This window comes from Macaca thibetana, chromosome 2 (assembly GCF_024542745.1).
Source record: "Macaca thibetana thibetana isolate TM-01 chromosome 2, ASM2454274v1, whole genome shotgun sequence".
NCBI lineage: Eukaryota > Metazoa > Chordata > Mammalia > Primates > Cercopithecidae > Macaca > Macaca thibetana.
In genome coordinates this window covers 110,261,176-110,280,929 of record NC_065579.1, presented here as the reverse complement: position 1 = coordinate 110,280,929, position 19,754 = coordinate 110,261,176, and the positions used below count along the sequence as shown (strand labels likewise).

Here is a 19,754-nt window from a genome sequence, read left to right as displayed (position 1 = left end):
TGATGGATTCAAGAAATATTTCCAAAATAGAACTCTAGGAGTTGGTGATGAATGGAAAGTAAAAGAGGAAGGAGAAGATAAATGTGGCTCTGAGGTCTTAAACATGAATGACTGAGAAAAGGTCAGGGCCTTGGACCAAAATGGTGGATGTGTTAGGGAGCGGCAAGTTGGGAGGGTGAGGACAGGTGATAGGGGTTTGGGTTAGGCAGGTGTATATGGATCAAGAGTTGGATTTTGGTCATCCTCAGTTTAAAGTAATATTAGGACATCCAGATGGAAGTGATCAACAGGTGGTTAGGTACATGTGAAAGACGTCAAGTGAGGAAAAAGGAGATAAGGTTTGGAGAGGTATCTACGTAGAGGTGAGAACTGCGGAGACAGACCTCATTGCATTCCCTGTATTTCTATGTGGATGGTGGAAATGCCTCTAGGACGGAGTCACAAGGAGAAAGACCCAGTTATGGGCTGCAGGAAGATGAGTAATTTGCAAAATAAACAGGGGAACAGGTTCCTAAGTGTCTTAGTCCATTTGGGCTACTCTAACAAAATACCATAGAGTAGGTGGCTTATACATAACAGAAATGTATTTCTCACATTCTGGAGGCTAGGAAGTCTAAGACCAAGGTGCCAGCATGGTCAGATTCTGGTGAGGGCCCTCTCTTGGGTTGCAAACTGCTAACATCTTGCTGTTTCCCTACATGGTGAAAGGGAATATACAAACTCCCTTAGGCTTCTTTCATAAGGTCACTAATTCCATATAGGAGGGCTGTGCCCCCGTGACCTAATCACTTCCCAAAGTCCTCACCCCTTAATGCTATCATCTTAGGGGTTAGGATTTCAACATATGAATTGTGGGGGTACATAAAGTTTCAGACCATAACACTAAGAGAAGCATCAGTTTCAGGAAGATGAGGAGTGGATAGAGCACTGCTCACACATTAAAATTGTATTTCTAAAAGATAATTTAATTACAAAAGAAAAATGCTCATCATTTATCAGTTATATACAAAATTATGTATATATTTATATGTAGCATCTCAATTATGTATACACAAATACATAGAGAAATTATAACAATGTTTATAATGTTTACCTCTAGGTGGTGGGATTTGGGAGAATCTTAACTAAAAATGGTGTTATTATTTAATCTTAAGAAGAAAGATTTCATCCATTTTCATACCTGGATCTTTCATATTTTTTACAATGAATATACTTTATTCTTTTTTTTTTCTTTGAGACAGGATCTCACTCTGTCACCCAGCCTGGAGTGCAGTGGCATAATACAGCTCATTGCAGTTTTGACCTCCCAGGCTCAGGTGATCCCCTTACCTCAGCCCCCTAGGGTAGCTGGGACTATAGGTGCATATCACCAAGCCTGGCTACATTTTTTTTGGTACTTTTTGTAGGGATAGAGTTTTGCTATGCTGCCCAGCCTGGTCTCAAACTCCTGGGGTCACCATTTGTGATCAAGTGATCCACTGGCCCTGGCCTCCCAAAGTTTTGGGATTACAGGTATAAGCCACTGTGCCTGGCCACACTTTATTCTTATTATCAGAAAAAAAATTAATTTCTTGGTATCAGAAGAAGAGGAATAAATGCCTTATGGGCTACATCATCTCATTTAATGTGCCCACAATCATCTGATAGGCAAGCAATAGGGTTCCCTATTTACCTTTTGAGGTAAATGTGGATGAGGAAATGGAAGCTGAGAAAGATGAGGAGCTCATCTCACTCACACCATAATAATGCCATGGTTCTAATCTGGTGATGAAGACACAAACTACATATATACAATCAGTCAGTTAAAATGGTATTTCAAAGAAGGGATAGAGACTTGGGGATGTGTTTAGCTGTGCAAACTACACATTAAGAAAAGACATTTGGCAAGAAGGGAGTTACTTGTGGCCTGCAAGAGTAGAAATACCATGTGACGGCAAGAATAACAAGCACTTTCCTCTTGATGAGAGATGACTGTGGTGGGGAGATGGAGGCAGGCATAGAGAACTTGATAAGAATCAGGCAGTTGGCTCACGCCTGTAATCCCAGCACTTTGGGAGGCCAAGGCGGGTGGATCACGAGTTCAGGAGATTGAGACCATCCTGGTCAACATGGTGAAACCCTGTCTCTACTAAAAATACAAAAATTAGCTGGGTGTGGTGGCATGCGCCTATAATCCCAGCTACTCGGGAGGCTGAGGCAGAGATTGCAGTGAGCCGAAATCATGCCACTGCACTTTAGCCTGGTGACAGAGCAAGACTCCGTCTCAAAAAAAAGAAAAAAAAAAAAAAAAAATCAGACAGTTCATCAGTGAAGATAGGCCAGGTTATGCTGGGAGTAACCACCCCCAATCTCAGTGGGGAAGCACAACAAGGTTTATATTTTGCCTATGTGATGTGGGTTTGCCCTGGGCTTCATTGTGGTCACTCGAGGACTCAGGCTGAAGATGATGTCGTCTGAAACTTGCTTCCACGGTCACCATGGCAGGGAAAGGGTAACGCTGGAGTTGAACGCTACCATTAAAATGTTTCTACCTGGAAATGACAGTGGTTTTAATTGGCCAAAGCCACAGCCAATTCGAAGGGTGAGGGGAAATGTAGTCCTACCACGTGCCTGTAAGAAAGGGAACTAGGATATTGTGAAACCACCCTAATGATCACCACACCAGGGGACATATTTTTTGCTTTCTAAGGCTCTTGTTTTGGCAGCAAAGGAAACAGCTTTCAGGTCTCTAGAATATTAAACACAGGAAGAACTCATGGGCATCATCTAGGAAACTGAGATTCCAAGGGTATAATGATTGTTTGCAAAAAGTCACAGAGAGAAACAGTGGTCATGCTAAGACTAGAAGGATGTATTCTGAGGCCAGTGCCCCACATGGTCCTCGGTGTGCAATACTCACTGTCCAGGGCCACACAAATTAGGAAGAGTGAGGAGCTTGGCCTGGGAACTTATTTTAAAACTCTGCTTCCAAGGTGTTGAGAGGAGCAGTTTCGTCTCATCTGATACTAGCATTTACTGATGTTTGAGGCCAGTGGCATCTCCATCACTTACAACTCTGGATTATGTCTCCCAGGTGCCTAGGTTTCTCCATGTGCTTGTTGCTGAAATGGCTGGAGCAGCCTGAAATCATTAGGTTAAAGTGTCATTTAAAGTTGGGTTAATGTAGAACTAGCTAGTGTTTGCCCTAAGTGGTCCGGTGGCAGGTGATCTAAGACTTGGAAACCCAGCTGAATAACTCCGTGTCTACAGATTGCAGATAGGTCAGCTTCGATGAATGAGAGAGATTGGACAAATGAGAATAATGGAGACCTCCCACTCCTCTGAAATCAATATTATGTTTGAAATAAAGAACGATTTATGACAGAAAAGGAATCATGAGGACACAGACCATCTCATATGGAGGGTCAGGCAGACTATCTGAATTGGCATATGGAATGATCGTAATTCTGAGTTTTTGGGGGTCACTGCTATTGGGTGTATCAAAAATAGAAAAAGGGAGGAAAACTTAAAACTCTGCTTTAACTTCATCACATATTGCTTTGGGTTTCTAGTCATATTTGTGATGTTCTGTGAACTTATATGAGAAACTAAAAAGTTTATTAATACTTTTTAAACTATAGATTTGTAAAGTTAAAGAGTAATACAATTTACTCTACAGTTAAATAGGGGTGGTTTTGTCACTTTCATAGGTCGTTCTTTATATTCCTTGCTTTTTAAACTCTTTTTGGTTTTGGCTTTGATTTAAATTACATGATCATTAAATTTCCTCTTTTTATCAGGGCAAAATGAAGGGTTTTCTAAATCTTAAAAGCATGTAATTTACCTTGGATGTAAACTATAATGCTTATTCTGAATAAATTCCATGTAAAACTGCAGAAATTGTGTAGAAAGTCTTTATGAATTGGAACTTAACATGTCATTGACACATTTTGAAGGGCGTTCTGTTGACTTTAGTGATGGATGAGCCTATTCTGCCAAGTTCAGCTGGAAGGAGTGTTTTAGAAAGCCAAACATCAACTCGAATCTAGAAACTTCCTGGAATCATGATTTTGGATCAGCAGGGTGGACACAGCCTACATCTGTGCAAGGGATGGCATTTTACCAGCTTGCTCCACGGAAGTCTTTGGAACGGAACCATAAACACCAGCCTTTTTTGTTGTGCGTTGCCTTTTAAAAGTCCCCAAAGGTTTGGGGAGGATAAGGCTTTGCCTCAGGGCTCCCGGGTCTCATTTTTTGGGACCTGGCTGAAAACCCTGGATATTTGATAGTCTGGCTTATTTCTATGGTGTATTAGCACCCTATAAAAGTTACATGTCATTTATTTCAAGTTTAGAACCCTCTCAAACTTCAGGGGCAAACCAAACTTGAACCTTTTGTGGCTGGAATTCTGTTTACCTTTGGCCAAACCTTGCTTCCTGACTGTAAGGCTGGGAGGTGAGGTGAGAGGGACTCCTGAGGCTCCCTGGACATCGAATAGCTTTTACCAAACACGGCTTTGATAGGTTAAAATGTGACCGAATTTGAAAAACGTAGATTCTTTCTGTCAAAGTACTCTGGGGCCTACACACAGAAGTATATTGTGCTGGGCAAAATGCCTTTTGAGTGTTGCCTTCCTTCAGTGGTGAGGAAGTATCTGAGACTTTTGCCAAACAGAGGTTGAAATTGGGTCAAGCCATTCACCCTCAATTCTAATAAATACATTAAGTAGTTTTTATAAAGGTTATTGGGCAATCCAATTGAACAAGGACCTTGGAGAAATTTGGACATTTCTTGTGTTTGAAACATTTTTTTAAGGATTTTTGTTCTGTTTTGTTTTAATTTTTTATTTCCATAGGTTTTGGGGGAACAGGTGATATTTAGTTACATGAGTAAGCTCTTTAGTGGTGATTTGTGAGATTTTGGTGCAACCATCACCCGAGCAGTATACACTGAACCCAATGTGTAGTCTTTTATTACTCAACCTCCTCCCAGCTTTTCCCCACAACTCCCCAGAGTCCATTATATCATTCTTAGGTGTTTGCATCCTCATAGTTTCAATGACAAAGAAAGAAAGGGCTCCAAGACACAGCGGCCCAGTTTGAGGATCCCTATGATTCCTTTGTGTTTATTCTTGGAACACAGGCTAGCAAGGGATGTCTTGTGCTTGAATGAAGGAGAAATAACACACAGAGCTCCATGTGCCTTTCAGATAGAGGAACTGATGAATGCACTGGAGAAGACCAGACAGGAACTGGATGCCACCAAAGCACGCCTCGCCTCCACACAGCAGTCCCTGGCCGAAAAAGAAGCGCACTTGGCCAACCTCCGGATTGAGAGGAGGAAACAGCTGGAGGAGATCCTGGAGATGAAGTGAGCACCCATTGTTGCTTTTGTAGCCTCTCTCTTCTAGCCTCTCTTGAAAGTGGGAAAGGGGAAGGGCTAGAGAAGATGAAGAAAGAGCTCAGAGAAAGAATAATTTAGCTCACACTTGCCTGGTCATTTCTGAAAGTACGTTTCTTATGTTTTAATTGTAACTTTGGTGTCTCCGTTTGCACATTTCTCACATCTGTCACTGAAAAAAATATAGATCCAGCTCTAGATTTTGGGTGTCTGTGTTTTGTGGATGGTGCTGGGATTCATAGATCTGTTGGAAAGGTCTGAGCCAGCCAAGAGACGGAGGCCTCGTTAAGCACAATGGTAATTTGAGCACTGCTCAGAGTAAACTGGAAACTTTTCCGAGGAGGTATTTCCTAATTGTGACTATAACTTTGCTAATTATATTCTTTTCACTTGTGTACAATGCCTGGTTTGTGTTGGCTCTTGCAGAGTCTCAAGGTTGGCACCTCTTTGTTTAGAAAGTGAAACTCTGATTTGCTGGGCTTATAAAAATAGGTTGGAAATCCCACATCCCTGCCACACCCCACCCAGGTGGGGGCTTGGGAAGCTAAATCAGGGAGATTGGATTGGAACTAATCACTTCCTTTGATTTAATCAATGACGTGGGGCTGAGTGCTGGGAAATGGTTGTCCTGTGGTCCTGTGACACACCCACCTACACCTCACTCTTATTTCATTCTCACAATGAAAGAGCATCATCACGGAACAACATAGAAAAGAAAATCACTGAGAGATTTTCATAAATATCAATTGCAATAGGTCTGTTTGTAAAGAACTAGTCAACAAGGAGCATCTCTGTGTTTTTAAATGAAATAATCACTAAGTTATAATTTAAATCGAACTTCCCTCCACAATAAGGGGAAACATACATAATTACGGCATCTTAAGCCTGTAACACAGACTTTGAAATTGGTGGCTAGGTATGGAAGTGACCTTATGGTGACCCAGCAAGCCTTACATATGGTTAGCATTAAACGCAGAAAGCTTAAATCATGGAAATCATGGAATGAAATAGTTTGAAGGATTTAATAATGAGGACAAAACATTTATTCCTCATCAACTACCTCAGTTTCTCCAAGACCAAAGAATAAGTAGGGTTTTTTTTCCACATATAAACTAGCATTTTTTCTAATCAAATATAATATGATAAAAACAGGTATTATTATATTCAGTTCAGAGTTGAGGGAGCTGAGACTCAGAGAGATTCACATAATTTGCTTAAGGCCATCTGGCCACGACAAAACCAGTTTTCTACCTCAAGCTCCATTTCTGCTACCTAATTTTCTCGAGGAATTTATGTGAACTCATTAAGACTGGAACTTCTGTCTGTTTGAGTCACTGTAGTCATCATGCTGATGAGAGCAGTGCCAGGCACATGGGAGGTGCTCAGTGATTGTTTGCTGCCCACGACAGTGTCTTGAATATGATAGGTGCTCAGTGGTTTGTTGAGTGAGTGACTAGATTGAATACTGGAGACTGAATTTGATGTAGCTAAGAAGAAAAGTATTTTAAGTATCTGTGATATTATCACCTTCATCAATAATTTATTAACACTGTTGAAAGGATACATGTTTATAAGCACAGCATACATAAAATCTTGATGTTTGCCAATATTTACTGTTGTTTAAAAGATTAACTTATGTAATTAGTTGTGGAATATGTGTATGAATTTAAATGACACCCAGAAAAATTATTACTGTCAATATGTGTATAAACACTCAGCTGAGAAAGACCAAAAGTATAGTATAGTATTAAATAATTGAAGAAACAGCAATATGCAAAATGGAAAGTCCATTTATGAATATATTCATGTTAGAATCTAAAGTTATGTCTTTTTATAATGTCTATATACAAAGTTCATAAAATGGTTTATTTGAGAAAGTTTCCATCTTGCTGATATTAACCAATAAAACTTCATTTCCTAGAAAACAAGGTGGAATGTTATGATTTATACAAGAATAGAGAAAGATTTTAGAATTACATATACTTCCACCTTCATTTTGGATTTGATTTTTGAATGGAGGTTAAAAATACTGAAATTCAACTTATGACTTAGTTTTACCCTTGAAAAATTTAGCATATTTTTTTTGCATTTTACTTTCCATAATAAATGTAGTATAGAATAAAAATAATTTATTAACAATAGCTAATGCTAGTATTAGTGCATTAGCAATATGAGTCCATTGATTCAATCAGCCTGTATTCTTTTCTGTTCACCTGTCTCTCCTCTTCCTCTCTGTGTGTTATGTGTCAAGTCCAGCCTAGTTTTTCTCCTTGTTTTCCAACTGTTCTCAAGTTAACTCTCCATCTCCTGAAGTGATTTATTATGCCATTATAAAGAAATTTTAATTACTTCCTGTTTATAAAAAGAGCATATACTTTCAACATTTTGAGAGAACAAGTAATGGTAAAGTATACTGGTTTGTGAGTCATCAGACCCCGGGTGGAATCCTGTTGCTTCCACCTGGTGGCTGTGTGACTCGGGAGAAATACCCTTAACCTCACGAAACTTCCAGTTTCCTCCCGTAATGACTTGAATGGGAGTGGTTGTGAGGGAGGGGTTCTCAGCAGAGGGCTTGGCACACAGAAAATGATATATGTATGCAAATAGCACTATCAGCCAATGAAAATATGTCCTTTGTTTAGTATACTTTGTGAAGAGTATCATTTATCTAAAATTTGGATTTATTTTTCTAAAACATATAAACTTTTTCCATGTGTATGTTTTCCCACTTAACTTCATGGTGTCAGATAGCACCTAACTAAGACCTCTTTTGGTGAATTGCCACATTATTGCTGAAGTGCTTAATCTGCTGCCACTGCAAAATAAATACAAAATTCCTGTGTTAATTCCTTTGGTGAAAGTAACAAAGCCCTGCTTCATTAAACCTGATATGGACCCTATTCACTATTTAACTGGCCTAGAAGCCCAACCTGTGGGCTTCTGCCCTGGGACTATGGGAGGACTCAGATACAGGGCAAGTATATTGACTGAGATCCTCAACTAGAGGCACCAGCCTCTTGGGCTGTTCAAGTTTGCCACTGGTTTGTTCAATCACAGTGTTTAAGCTGAATTGACAGACGGGTTACTTGACATTGATTGAGTCCACGTAAGTTCGTGGGAACAGTCAGATGGGTATTATCATTGTTGGTGAATTGTTAGCATCTGTGCCAAGCATTGTTGGTTTTTCATTCAACCGGCACCCATCATCTTTAGACAGGCATCTTTATGTCAGGTCTACCCAGTTTCCAAACCCTGGTGGGAAGGGAGAGGCTATGTGGTATTAGAGGGAAGAGGGGTGGGGCTGTGAGTCAAGAGAAAGGAACTGTGATCTCATAGCTCATTTCTGTCTCACCCCATAACATTAAACATCACTCTCTGGTTGCCTCAGTTTTCTCTTCAGTAAAATGGAGGTGGTAATACCTGCCCTGCTTACTCTATAGAACTCTTATAGGGATAAGATTTCTTTTTTTAAGTAGCAAACTAAAATTAGTATAAACCAGCACATGTGAAAGTGCTTTGAAACCTAAAAGGGGCTTTTGAAATAAGAGGTGGTATCTGTTAAATTCATTGCAAACCAAATGGCACAGAGTTTTAGAATGGGAAAGCAACTGGGTCCAACCTCCCAGCCTGCACAAGCCAGTCTCCCATTCACAGGATTACTCATAAGGAATTCACCAGGCCCTGGTGAACACCATTCCCATGGCAGGCCATGGGCTCACAAGGTGGTGGTTCACGTTTCATGGCTCTTACAGGTAGCTCATTTGTCCTTATGTTGAACTGAAATGTCTTTCCATTTGTCTTGGTTCTTGTTCCAGAGCTATACAGAATTTACCTGAACCCCATCCAAAGACAGATATTTGTTTAGATATTTGTTAGGTGATATTGTTCATTTTAAAGGAAAAAAGAGGCAGTATAGAGAAACAACATGAAAAAATTACTCATGATCCTAACGTGGAGAGAGAGACACTGATGGCATTTTGGTGTATACTTTTGCAAATGCTCCTTATTTTATAAAGAAAATTGGACTGTACTTGCATATTTTGCAAGTCCCTCTTCTTTTGTGAATGTGAACAACCTTCTATGTTGCAAACATAGGATTGTATTATTTTTAATTACTCAATATACTGTCATATAGGTTTACATCATTATTGGGCATCTGTCTCAGTTCCAGTGTTTTGATGAGCATTCTGCTGTTTAATTTTATTTTATTAACATATATCTAAATACCTGTGGATTGTCAGGCTGTTGCGAGAAATAATACAAAGAGGGTTCTCATATCCTTCAACCATTTCCTTAATTGGTAACATCTTGCATAACTAAAGTACAATATCACACGAGGAAATTGATATTGGTACAATCTACCGGCCTTCTTCAAATTTCTCCAGTTTTACGTATCTATTAACATTATTCCAATTTCTCCAGTTTTACATGCACTTGTGTGTTTGTGTGTGTTTAATTATATCCAATTTTATCATATGTGTTTTGTGTCACCACCACCAACGTCAAGATGCAGAACTGTTTAATCATCACAGTGACCTCTGGTACTATCTTTTTATAGTTACATCCACTCTTAGGCTGTATAATTTTTACCCAAAGTTTTGTTTTGTGTTATATCATTTTGGGACATGTGCCACACTGACCTACATTTTCTCCTACCATTCTTCTTTAGCTTTTCTTATTTTAAATGCCGACTGGATTTAGAGTGAGTAAATATTGCCTGATTCTTCCATTGTAAAGATTTCTCATGATATGATTTTATTTTATTTACAGTGGAATTTTCTTTTAATATTGGATATTGAGAATCTGTCACATAGTAGGCACTCGAAAAGTATTTGAAAAATGAAAGGATGAATTAGTTAAAAAATGTATGAATATTCACCGATGATCTACCATGTGCTAGGTACTGTTTTAGATGAACAAACGTGACCTTGTTGAGCTTGCATTTTAGTAAAATGAGTGAAGGAAATGAATATACAAATAAGCAAAAAAATGAATAGATACATAGATAAAGTAGTTTCTTATGTAACCCAAGAGGTTTGGAATCCCACTTAGAAAGTCATTTCCTAAGGTAAGGACCCTTTTGGTTATTTGGGGCAAGAAGGGACATGGGAAGTGTGTTGTGATTTCCTGTAATCTGGGAACACTTTTAGGAACTGAGGCCAATTTGATTCAAATGGAGAGCCTTGATTGTATAGTCACCCTTTGGTATCTGTGGGTGATTGCTTCTAGGACCTCCTTTAGATACCAAAATCCACAGTTGCTGAAGTCCCTGATATAAAATGGCATAGTATTTGCATATAACCCAAGCACATCCTCCTGTATACTTTAAATCATTGTATACTTTAAATCATCTCCTGCCTACGTATACCTAATACAACGTAGATGCTATGAAAATAGTTGTTATACTTGTATTGTTTAGGAAATAGTAGAAAGAGAAAAAGTCTGTACATGTTCAGTGTAGATGCATTTTTTTCCCAAAATATTTCTGATCCGTGGTTGGTTGAATCCACAAATGTGGAACCTATGTATACAGAAGGCCAACTGTATTTTGTGTAGGATTATTTCCCTCAACATTCCTGGCTTAGTCTGTTTAGTGTTACTATAAAGGAATATTGAAGCAGGGTAATTTATAAAGAAAAATGGTTCATTTGGCTCATGGTTCTGCAGGCTGTACAAGAAGCTTGGTGCCAGTATCTGCTTCTGGTGAGGGCCTCAGGCTGCTTCACTTATGGCAGAAGGGAAAGGAAAGCTGTATGTGCAGAGATCACATGGGGAGAGAGGAAGCAAGGTGGAGATGAGGGAAAGAGCCATGCTCTTTTTAGCAATCAGCTCTTTCAGGGAAACTAGCAGAGTGAGAACTCACCCCCAAGGGAGAGGGCATTAATCTATTCAAGGGATTCACCCCACAACCCAAACACCGATCTCCCATTAGGCCCCACCTGGGATCAAGTTTCAATAGGAGTTTAGAAGGGGACAAATATTCAAACCACAGCAATACCCTTCTTCAGTCTGTTCTTTATTGGTTGGTATTCTAACTGCCGGTTATTATTCCTCTGCTGGAAGAAACTAACAGTTCCCAACCATATGTTTTCATAGTACATAATACTCATCTTTCCTTGTGTATAAGATTATTCTTTTACTTAAAATATATCCGAAACTTCTTGCTAAAACATTTCATAATGGTTCAATTTTGTTACATTTACTCATATTTAAAAGGATTTTATTAAAAGTATATTAAGAACATCATTTTATGTTTGATTTTATTAATGCCAGTTAATAAGCTTACATTCCAGTAACCAAAGCCCAATTATTTAATGTATGGCAGGTGGAGTTGAAATCTGTGGCTAAAAGAAATTGAGGGTCGTAAGATACAGTACTTAAAAATCTGTGTGCATTTGCTTGGATGATTTCAACTACTATAGTAGGTTAGTATAAAATGCTAAGTTGAATAAGGGTTTTGATAGTTGCTTAATAGTCACATTTTTTGAAATGTTTATTTTAGACTTTTGGTGGTGATTTCCTATGCTTATACAAACATTTTCAGCAGGCCCCTATGTTTTTAACTCATCTGACGATATGGTGTAATTCATCTTAATTTACTGGGTATTGTTGGGTTTTAGACATCTTCTCCAGATAGCCTCACAAGCCTTTGTATACACTGGATTATTTTAGGACATTTACAGTGAGGTAAGGCAGCAGCTTATTCGAGGGCATTATCCTGTTGGCCTCTTTGATCTAAGATCCTTTCTGAGAGAGCCACTCATTAGGTAAGTACCCTTCAAAGGAGAGCAAGGGTGCAGAAATGATAAAATCAATTTATTTTTTACTTTGTGCCAACATGAGAAAAGACAAATCACATATTTTTAGGACGGAATCCTAAGTGCCTAGCAATTTGGACAGGATAAATGGGGTCTGGGAGAAGAGTTTTGAAGCCAATTGTTACTTAAAATTGATAAACTCAATAAACAAGAGGGTTGTGCTAGCCTACAGAGATATTATGGGGATTGACTGAGATTATAAATTCATGAGAAAGTGATTTTTAATCCACAAAAGGCTATACATATATTAATATGTTATTTACATCCATTACAGTTAGCATACACTAATCCTGTCTTTAATTTACAATTTGGCCTTCTCCATTCAAGAATTTCTTTTTTTTTTTTTTTTTTTTTTTTTTTTTTTTTTTTTTTTTGCTATAATACTATTCTTTCTCTAACCAGTAGTTTATTTAGAAAAACTTTAACATGCCCAATTAAAAAAATATTAAATACTATGGTAATGTATCCTAGAATGTCCTATTTGTCATCTGTTTCTCTTTACTACCTGCTCAGTTCCGACAGGTATTTAAATCAGCTAGAACACTGATGAAGCCTAATGAAGCTTTTTGAGTTACATGTACTGATTCAGGACAGGTAGCAGAGAGGGAAGGAATAAATGTCACAAAAAACGACTCACTCAAAATCAAGTTTGGTTTTAGCTGCAGGCAGTGACATAAATGCACAGTTGCTTACCGCTCCAGATTTCTGTTTCCTTCTTTTAACTCTGAAGTTGATGGCTTATAGTCTACAGCAAAAACAAAACAAAATGACAAAAAAAAACCGATGCTGAACATAAAACTTATAGTGGGTAAGTAAAACTTAACTATAAAGAAAATAACTTTAGAATAGAGGAATGTTCTAGTTAGCTTCAAATGCAAGAATCAGAAAACCCCACATTCCAGAAGCTCATACAAGTAGCTTTGTAATCACTAGGGACTCATGTTCCTTCTGTCTTGACATTTTGCCGTTTTTAGCATTTGCTTGCACCTCTTAGTGTGAGACTTCCGCTTCAGTTCCAGCTATCCAACAATCCCTGTTCCATCCATCAGAAAGCAGACATGAGAAAGAAACCTCCCTGTCCTTGAAGTTACACATCCCATCCATTGACATCTGAGTCATTTCACAGTTTATTCAATATTTGCTGAGCATCTGCTATGTGCAAGGACTGTTCTAAGCCCTAGGCACTTATCTAAGCCCTGTTCTTAGTGAACAGAAAGGACTCTATGAACAAAAATCCTCCTGTTGGTGGAGCTTATATTTTACTAGATGTGAGAACAAGTGTGGGGGAAGGGGCCCACTGGCCAGAGTTTTAAGCCACATGGTCATACTTAGCTTCAAGACCAAGCAGGGAAATGTAGCCTTTAGTTGCATTCTGGGAATCCAGTTCCAAGGAAGGAAAGGAAAGAATGGATATTAGGGGTAATTAGCAGTCTCTGACAACGTGAATGAAGTTTGAAGAAAAATAGGTCAACTGGTATGTTATGTCACTTATCAGTAAAAAACAACTTTGCAATTACACCTCTAGTCTATTCCTAATAGACATTTATTTGTATACATGTATGTTTAGTGCATATCTGAGTTCATTTCTGGGTACCATGGTTGGTAGACTGTGAGGAGGCATGTAGTGAGCAAACAAGCTGAAGTGTACCTGAAAATCTCATCGTGCTGGGGATAGCTCCACTGGTAAGGGGTATTAGGTCCAGAGAAGGCCAAGAAGACAGATGCTTCTTTTAACTATTAAATAAGTGACTGTAAGAAGAAAACTGGACTTGATTCATGCTGCCTCAGATGATTGTGCTGGAGTTGGTAGGCAAAATTTGAGAGGAGGAAGATTTTTCTTTTAGTGCAAAAGAACTCTGTAGCAGTAGGAATGGTCTCACGTGTTCTGCATGCTGCAGAGGAAATTTTCATCCCAAGTGAAAGGCAAAGGCAATCTCCAAGACCCCTCCTGTATGTAATTCCACTAAATAAATGCCCTGTCACATAGATGATACTTAGGAGATGCTGGGATCTTTTTCATTCCTTCCCTTGAGGAACTTAATTTGAATGCAGAAACTCTGCCAATAAAAAAAAAAAAGAAAAGAGAAAGAAAGAAATAAAAAGGAAAGTTACTGCGTGGTTTAGGACACTGCTCTAATACATCCACAGTAGAATTTTCCCTGAATTTTTAGGCGTTTATTTTTCGTAAAACTCTTAGGTTATTAAATATATGAGCCAGGCAGGGATGAGTTAAATTGCATGTCAGGTAGAAGTTCATCCTTGCCTTGAGGAATGTACTATCTTGGATTAAAATGTCTTCAGAGAATTAAATTAGCCCAGGCATATATACTATTCAGTGCATGCAGACTTTAGGTGATGGGATTAATATTACCAGTGAACACTTATTAAGTGCTGATTCCATGGACTAAGTACTTCATCCAGATAGTGCTGTCACCTCCTGTGAGGCAGGGAGTAATATTGCCCCATTCTGTGGATGGAGACGCTGAGGCTCATATATGTGGAACTCAAATACAAGTCTATTTGACACTATAGTTCACAGTCTTAGCCATTGAAAGCACTGTCTCCCAATGAAGAACTTGGGATATCAGTGTAAGAATTTCAAGTGTGGGAACAGTGGCACCAGTTTTCGTTAAATAGTAGAAAGCAGTGGGCAGATAGGTGCTTCTTCCCTTCTTTGGGGTAGGAGGACAGCAGGATGGGGAGGTGGTGGGAGGAAGGGGGCCTGAGGAGAACTAGTTGGAGAAGGCCTTTGAAGTTGGCTTTCTTATCTTAAAACAAAATAAGGGACACACTGTCTTCTGGCCAAAAACATGCACTGTATGTATAGTTTTAATAGTGAAAAATGTCAGTCAAAAAGGCCCTCAGCCTGGTGGTTTTTAATGGAAATACAAACATTTTCTGAGCTAGAGAAGTATAGTCTTTCAGCTTAAATAATCATAATCAGCAGTTAAATAATCTAAATGCTTGTGAATCATAGAGTTTAAATAATTCCAAGCACCATACTTCATGTTATCTCTATCCTCACAGCAGCCGCATAGGGACTAGGGAAGGTCACCCATTAAAAAAAGGGAAAAAAAATATTCAGGCCTTCCAACCTCCTAAAAGATGGCAAGTCAGAGGAGGCAGTCTTGGCCCTTTCTTCTAATCCAAGGGCAACAACATATTGAAAGAATTCTGAGCAGTACCTGATCTAATGCTGAAGGGGGCGTTGCCAGATTTAACCCCTTGAGGCAAGGGACAGGGCAGCCACATCACACAAAGAAACACTAAGGAGCTGAGAGTACAGAGGAAGCACATATCAAATCCTGAAGGAATAATTATTTATGTAATCTCAGCACTTTGGGAGGCTGAGGCCGGTGGATCACTTGAGCTCAGGAGTTCGAGACCAGTGTGGGCAATATGGCAAAACCATGTCTCTACAAAAAAATACGAAAAGTTAGCCAGGCATGGTGTTGCGTACCTGTGGCCCCAGCTACTCAGGAGGCTGAGATGGGAGGATCTCTTGAGCCTGGGAGGTTGAAGCTGCAGTGAACTGTGATTGCATTACTGCACTCCTGCCTGGGTGACGGAATGAGACCCTGTCTCAAAAAAAAAAAAAAAAAAAAAGAGAGAGAGAGAAAAGAAAGAAAAGAAAAAGAATTATTGGTGCAGTGAGCAGAACCCTGAGCACCCTAGTTCATAGCCTGACTCTGCCAGTTGTAGTTCGTTGAGCCCAGATACACCTGACCTGGTCTTTCCATCTGGTAACAGACCTGTGGCCTCAGGTGACTTCATTAATATTCAGTGATTCTCTGAGCCCATGGCTCTCAACTAGGGGTGGTTTTACCTCTCAGGGGAACATTTGGCAAGGTCTGGAGACATTTTTGGTCATCCCAACTGGAAGGAAGGTGCCACTGGCATCCAATCGGTAGAGGCCAGGAGGCTGCTAAACATTGTACGACACATAGGGCAGCCCCAACAACAAAGAATTTTCTGGCCCAAAATACCAGTGGTACTGAGGTTGAGAAACCTGTAACTAGCCTCATTTTTTAGACTGGTGTTTCTTAAACTAGGGAAGAGAGAAGAGCTTTGTAGGGTCTCATCTCTGATTTAACTGGACTTACTTTCACATGGAATTCACACAGGATATATTTTCCCATTCAGCACAATGATCAGGCATAGAGGTTGTAGTGGCCTGGGGACTTCCCATTCTGTGTAGATGATTTTGACCTCTTGATTCTGGCTTGCATTCTTGGCATTAAAGACCAGCTCACCATGTAGGTCCCCAGTGGAGTTGACAGTTCTCAGATTCAAATCCTCAGGGGATGGAGCTCCCTGTGAGATGTAAACCCTGGCTGGGATCCAAAAGACCTGTTCCATCAATGCATGCTGCTTGGCAGACAACACAATTCTGTCTAGCTCCAAAATTCCATCATTCTTTAACCTGTGGTTCTTTCTGGTCCACAGTGTGCCCAACTTTAAATTGAGAGTGTGAAATTGGACAGTCCTCAAGGGTTAGGCTGGTCCTATAAATTGATGCACAGTTACAATGGCCCCTTTTACTCTCTTTCCACTTCTGTCTCTCCTTTCCATTTGTTCCTTTCTTCACAACATCCCTCTGGGTAGCCAGATCTTTTTCTAGGGAAACACTTCTTACAGTGTTCATTTAGAGCAGAAAGGATAGAAGAGAAATGAGAACACTGGTGAGGTGGACAATCTATGCCAGTACAGGGCATGTGGACATCCAAGGGAAACCAACTGCTGCCTGGATGCCAGATGCCTGCCTCAACCCTGAAGGGCAGGTCTTGGGCAAATCCCAGTTCGTAGGGTTTCTCTGCCTCCCTGTAACATTTTCTTTGCCTTGGTAAAATCCAGTCCAAATATTATCAAGCGAAGTCTCAACCCTAAGGATGAAGAGGGTAAACATCAAGATCTGTTTCCTCACTGGAAGGAGCTATTACAAAAGGATCCAAGTCAATGAAGACTTAGAGGATTTTAAGGGAGGAATAGCATGGAGGTGGGCTTTGAATGTTCTTGATCTCTCCTAAATACTCAATAAATGTTTGTCAAATGAATGAATGAATGTTGATGAAAATTATACTTTGCTTTTTGCTGGCTGCCTCTTTTTCCTTTCCCCCTTTCTTACCCACTCTGTCTTCTCCTCCACTCCATCTCCTGTTTCTTTTTTTCCTTCCTCTCTTCCTTCTCTTCACTTTTCCCCATCTTTCTCTCTCCTCTTTGTCTTTTTTTCCCCCCTTTCCTATCCCTGTTCTGGTGCTTTACAAAGCACAGGGGTTCAACATGCTTTCCGCATTTTCTCAACATAATGGTTGTCTTGTTAGATTCTAATTTTGACTTTTGGGCAGGAGGCAGACCAAAGCAGACCAAACATGTGGGAAGAGGGGTGAGAGAGAGAGTGTGCGTGCGTGAGTGAGTTTGGGGGCAGAAAAGGAGAGTCTGGCTCTGGCAATTTTGCCTGGGGAATAAGATGTGTTAAGGGAGACCACTCAGTTTCCAGGAGCAAAGCCATCGAGAACTATAGCTCAAAGGCAAGCTGCCAGTCAAGTGGGACGACGAGTCTTTTGTTTTCCAGTCATGGAATTTGGGAACCAACAGATTGTGAAAATTGAAATGCAGTGTTTGACTTGATCTTTTGGTTAAGCCAATTCCCTGGGATCTTAATTCGAACCTGCAGGAAGCTGAGGCCAACTCTGAGAAGTCTGTTATTACCTCACCCCTGATGCTTCACTTACTTGAAGACATTTGCAGAGTACACTGCAGCCAGTGCCAGCATGCAGTTATGATAACAGTTCAATTGCTGTCTTTCCACTCTATTTTGAAATTGGTGTTTTCGTGTTCATTTCACTGAGCCCTGAGCCTGGAGCTTCTTTCTCTTCCTGGCTCTGCCTCTGGAAGTTTTCTTGGAAAACGTTCCCTTCAATGTATTTTCAAGGCTCCTGTCAACTAATGCTTTATTATAAGGCAGTGTGGGATTGGGTAGGTCCAGTGGTTATTCTCTGCTTCCCCTCTCCTGGTCATTTTCCTGGAAACTGACCCCTGTGAGCGGCATCACTGGGGTTCCCTTGCTGGCTGACGCTGGGGAGGGTCTGGGGCCAGTAAGAGGCACTTCAGGAGATGGGAGAGGCCTGAAGAGAGAAGAGAAAGAGAAAAAAATCTAGAGAATTTACTCTTGCTTCCCTTCTTGCTTTGGGGCCACATCTCTGGCCATAGCAGCTTCTCTCCATGACTATAGCTCCCTCTCAGCAGTGCCCATTCATGGCTCCCAGTGTCGCTGGGATTGACTCATTCCTCCCTTTGGCCCTTCAGCCTGATGTGTGGTAATGGCTGTCCAGTGTTGCTAGTGTCTGGATGCCTCAAGGTCTCATTTCTTTCACTAACCCTGCCCACCCCTACTTCTGTAGCGTCTCCATTGAAGTCTCCTCACTGGAATCATCTGTGTCGAATTCTGTTGCCTTCAGGACTTAGACCAGTACAGTGGGGAAGGTCATGGTGCCGTGGTCAAATACATAAGATTTGTTGGAATGATTTAACAATCGTTTGTTAAATCATTTAAAGGTTTGTTAAATCATTGTTAAATCATTCTAACAAATCATTCTAACAAGTGTTAGAATACGTTGTTCGAAAATGTTTACATTTCCCATATTAAGAAATTCCGGGAAAATAAGCTGATTGATACTAAAGTCAAAGCACTAAAACAAAACCACCATTCTGTGGTTTAGTAAAGAGAAATGGCTTTCAAATGACCCTTCAACATGAATTACTTCTGCTGCTCCTACCTTAGAAAGATGTGGGGCTGGGGTTCCCAGAGCCAGTCTCAGTTTCACGTCAAGTGAAAACAGCCCCATACTCCTTCCATGTACAAAGAAAAGCCTCCCCACCTTATTCTTCAGCCTAGGGAAAGTTGGTTTGACTGAGTTTATTGAGACAGAAGCAAAGAGAACATTCTAGGAGTGCCTGGTCAAGTACAAGTCAACTGCCTCCAAGGTATGGGTAGCATTCTTGGAGGCAAGCTCAGAGCATTTTTGGTTTCCAGGAAGCTGAAGGCAATTGCAACTTTTTGTTGCAACTGCTCTAATGTAACACACTAGACTGAGGTAAGGCAAGCTAAGCACTCCTTCTCAAGGATTCAGTCATTTGTTTAGTCACTGACTCATTCATAAAACAAATTATGCTGGGAAGTCAGTTATTTCTTGAGAGAATGAACAAATATTTATTTATTGAGTACATAGTTAACAGTCTAATGTCCAGTCAAAGCATGAGACATCAGAATGCAGAATGACAACTGGGTAAGTGTATGAAAGAGGAGAGGTCCCTGCACCTAAGCTTCCTGAAGGCACCCTGAGATGTGTTTGGGAACCACATTAGGGGAAGGGGTGGGGATGATGGATGGGGTTAGGGGGAGTTTATTCCATAAGAGGGGATCTGCCTGTGCAAAGGCCCTGTGGCAGAAGGACTGATTTGCCTTCTGTTTGCTCGGTGGCGGCCTGTGTGACTGGAGCATAGAGATCAAAGGGGAAAACTGGGTCGGTTGAGGCTGGAGAGGTGGGCAGAGGCCAG

The 19,754-nt window shown here is 40.2% G+C and overlaps 1 protein-coding gene across 14 annotated transcripts in view; it reads left to right on the top strand.

Moving 5' to 3' along the window:
• Positions 1-19,754, top strand: part of ERC2 (ELKS/RAB6-interacting/CAST family member 2) — a 981,570-nt gene that overhangs the window by 594,935 nt on the left and 366,881 nt on the right. For all 14 annotated transcript variants that reach the window (XM_050778490.1, XM_050778492.1, XM_050778488.1 and 11 more), the window contains one exon: positions 5,189-5,349. In XM_050778490.1, the coding sequence (XP_050634447.1) occupies positions 5,189-5,349 (161 nt within the window). The remainder of the gene's footprint in view (positions 1-5,188; positions 5,350-19,754) is intronic.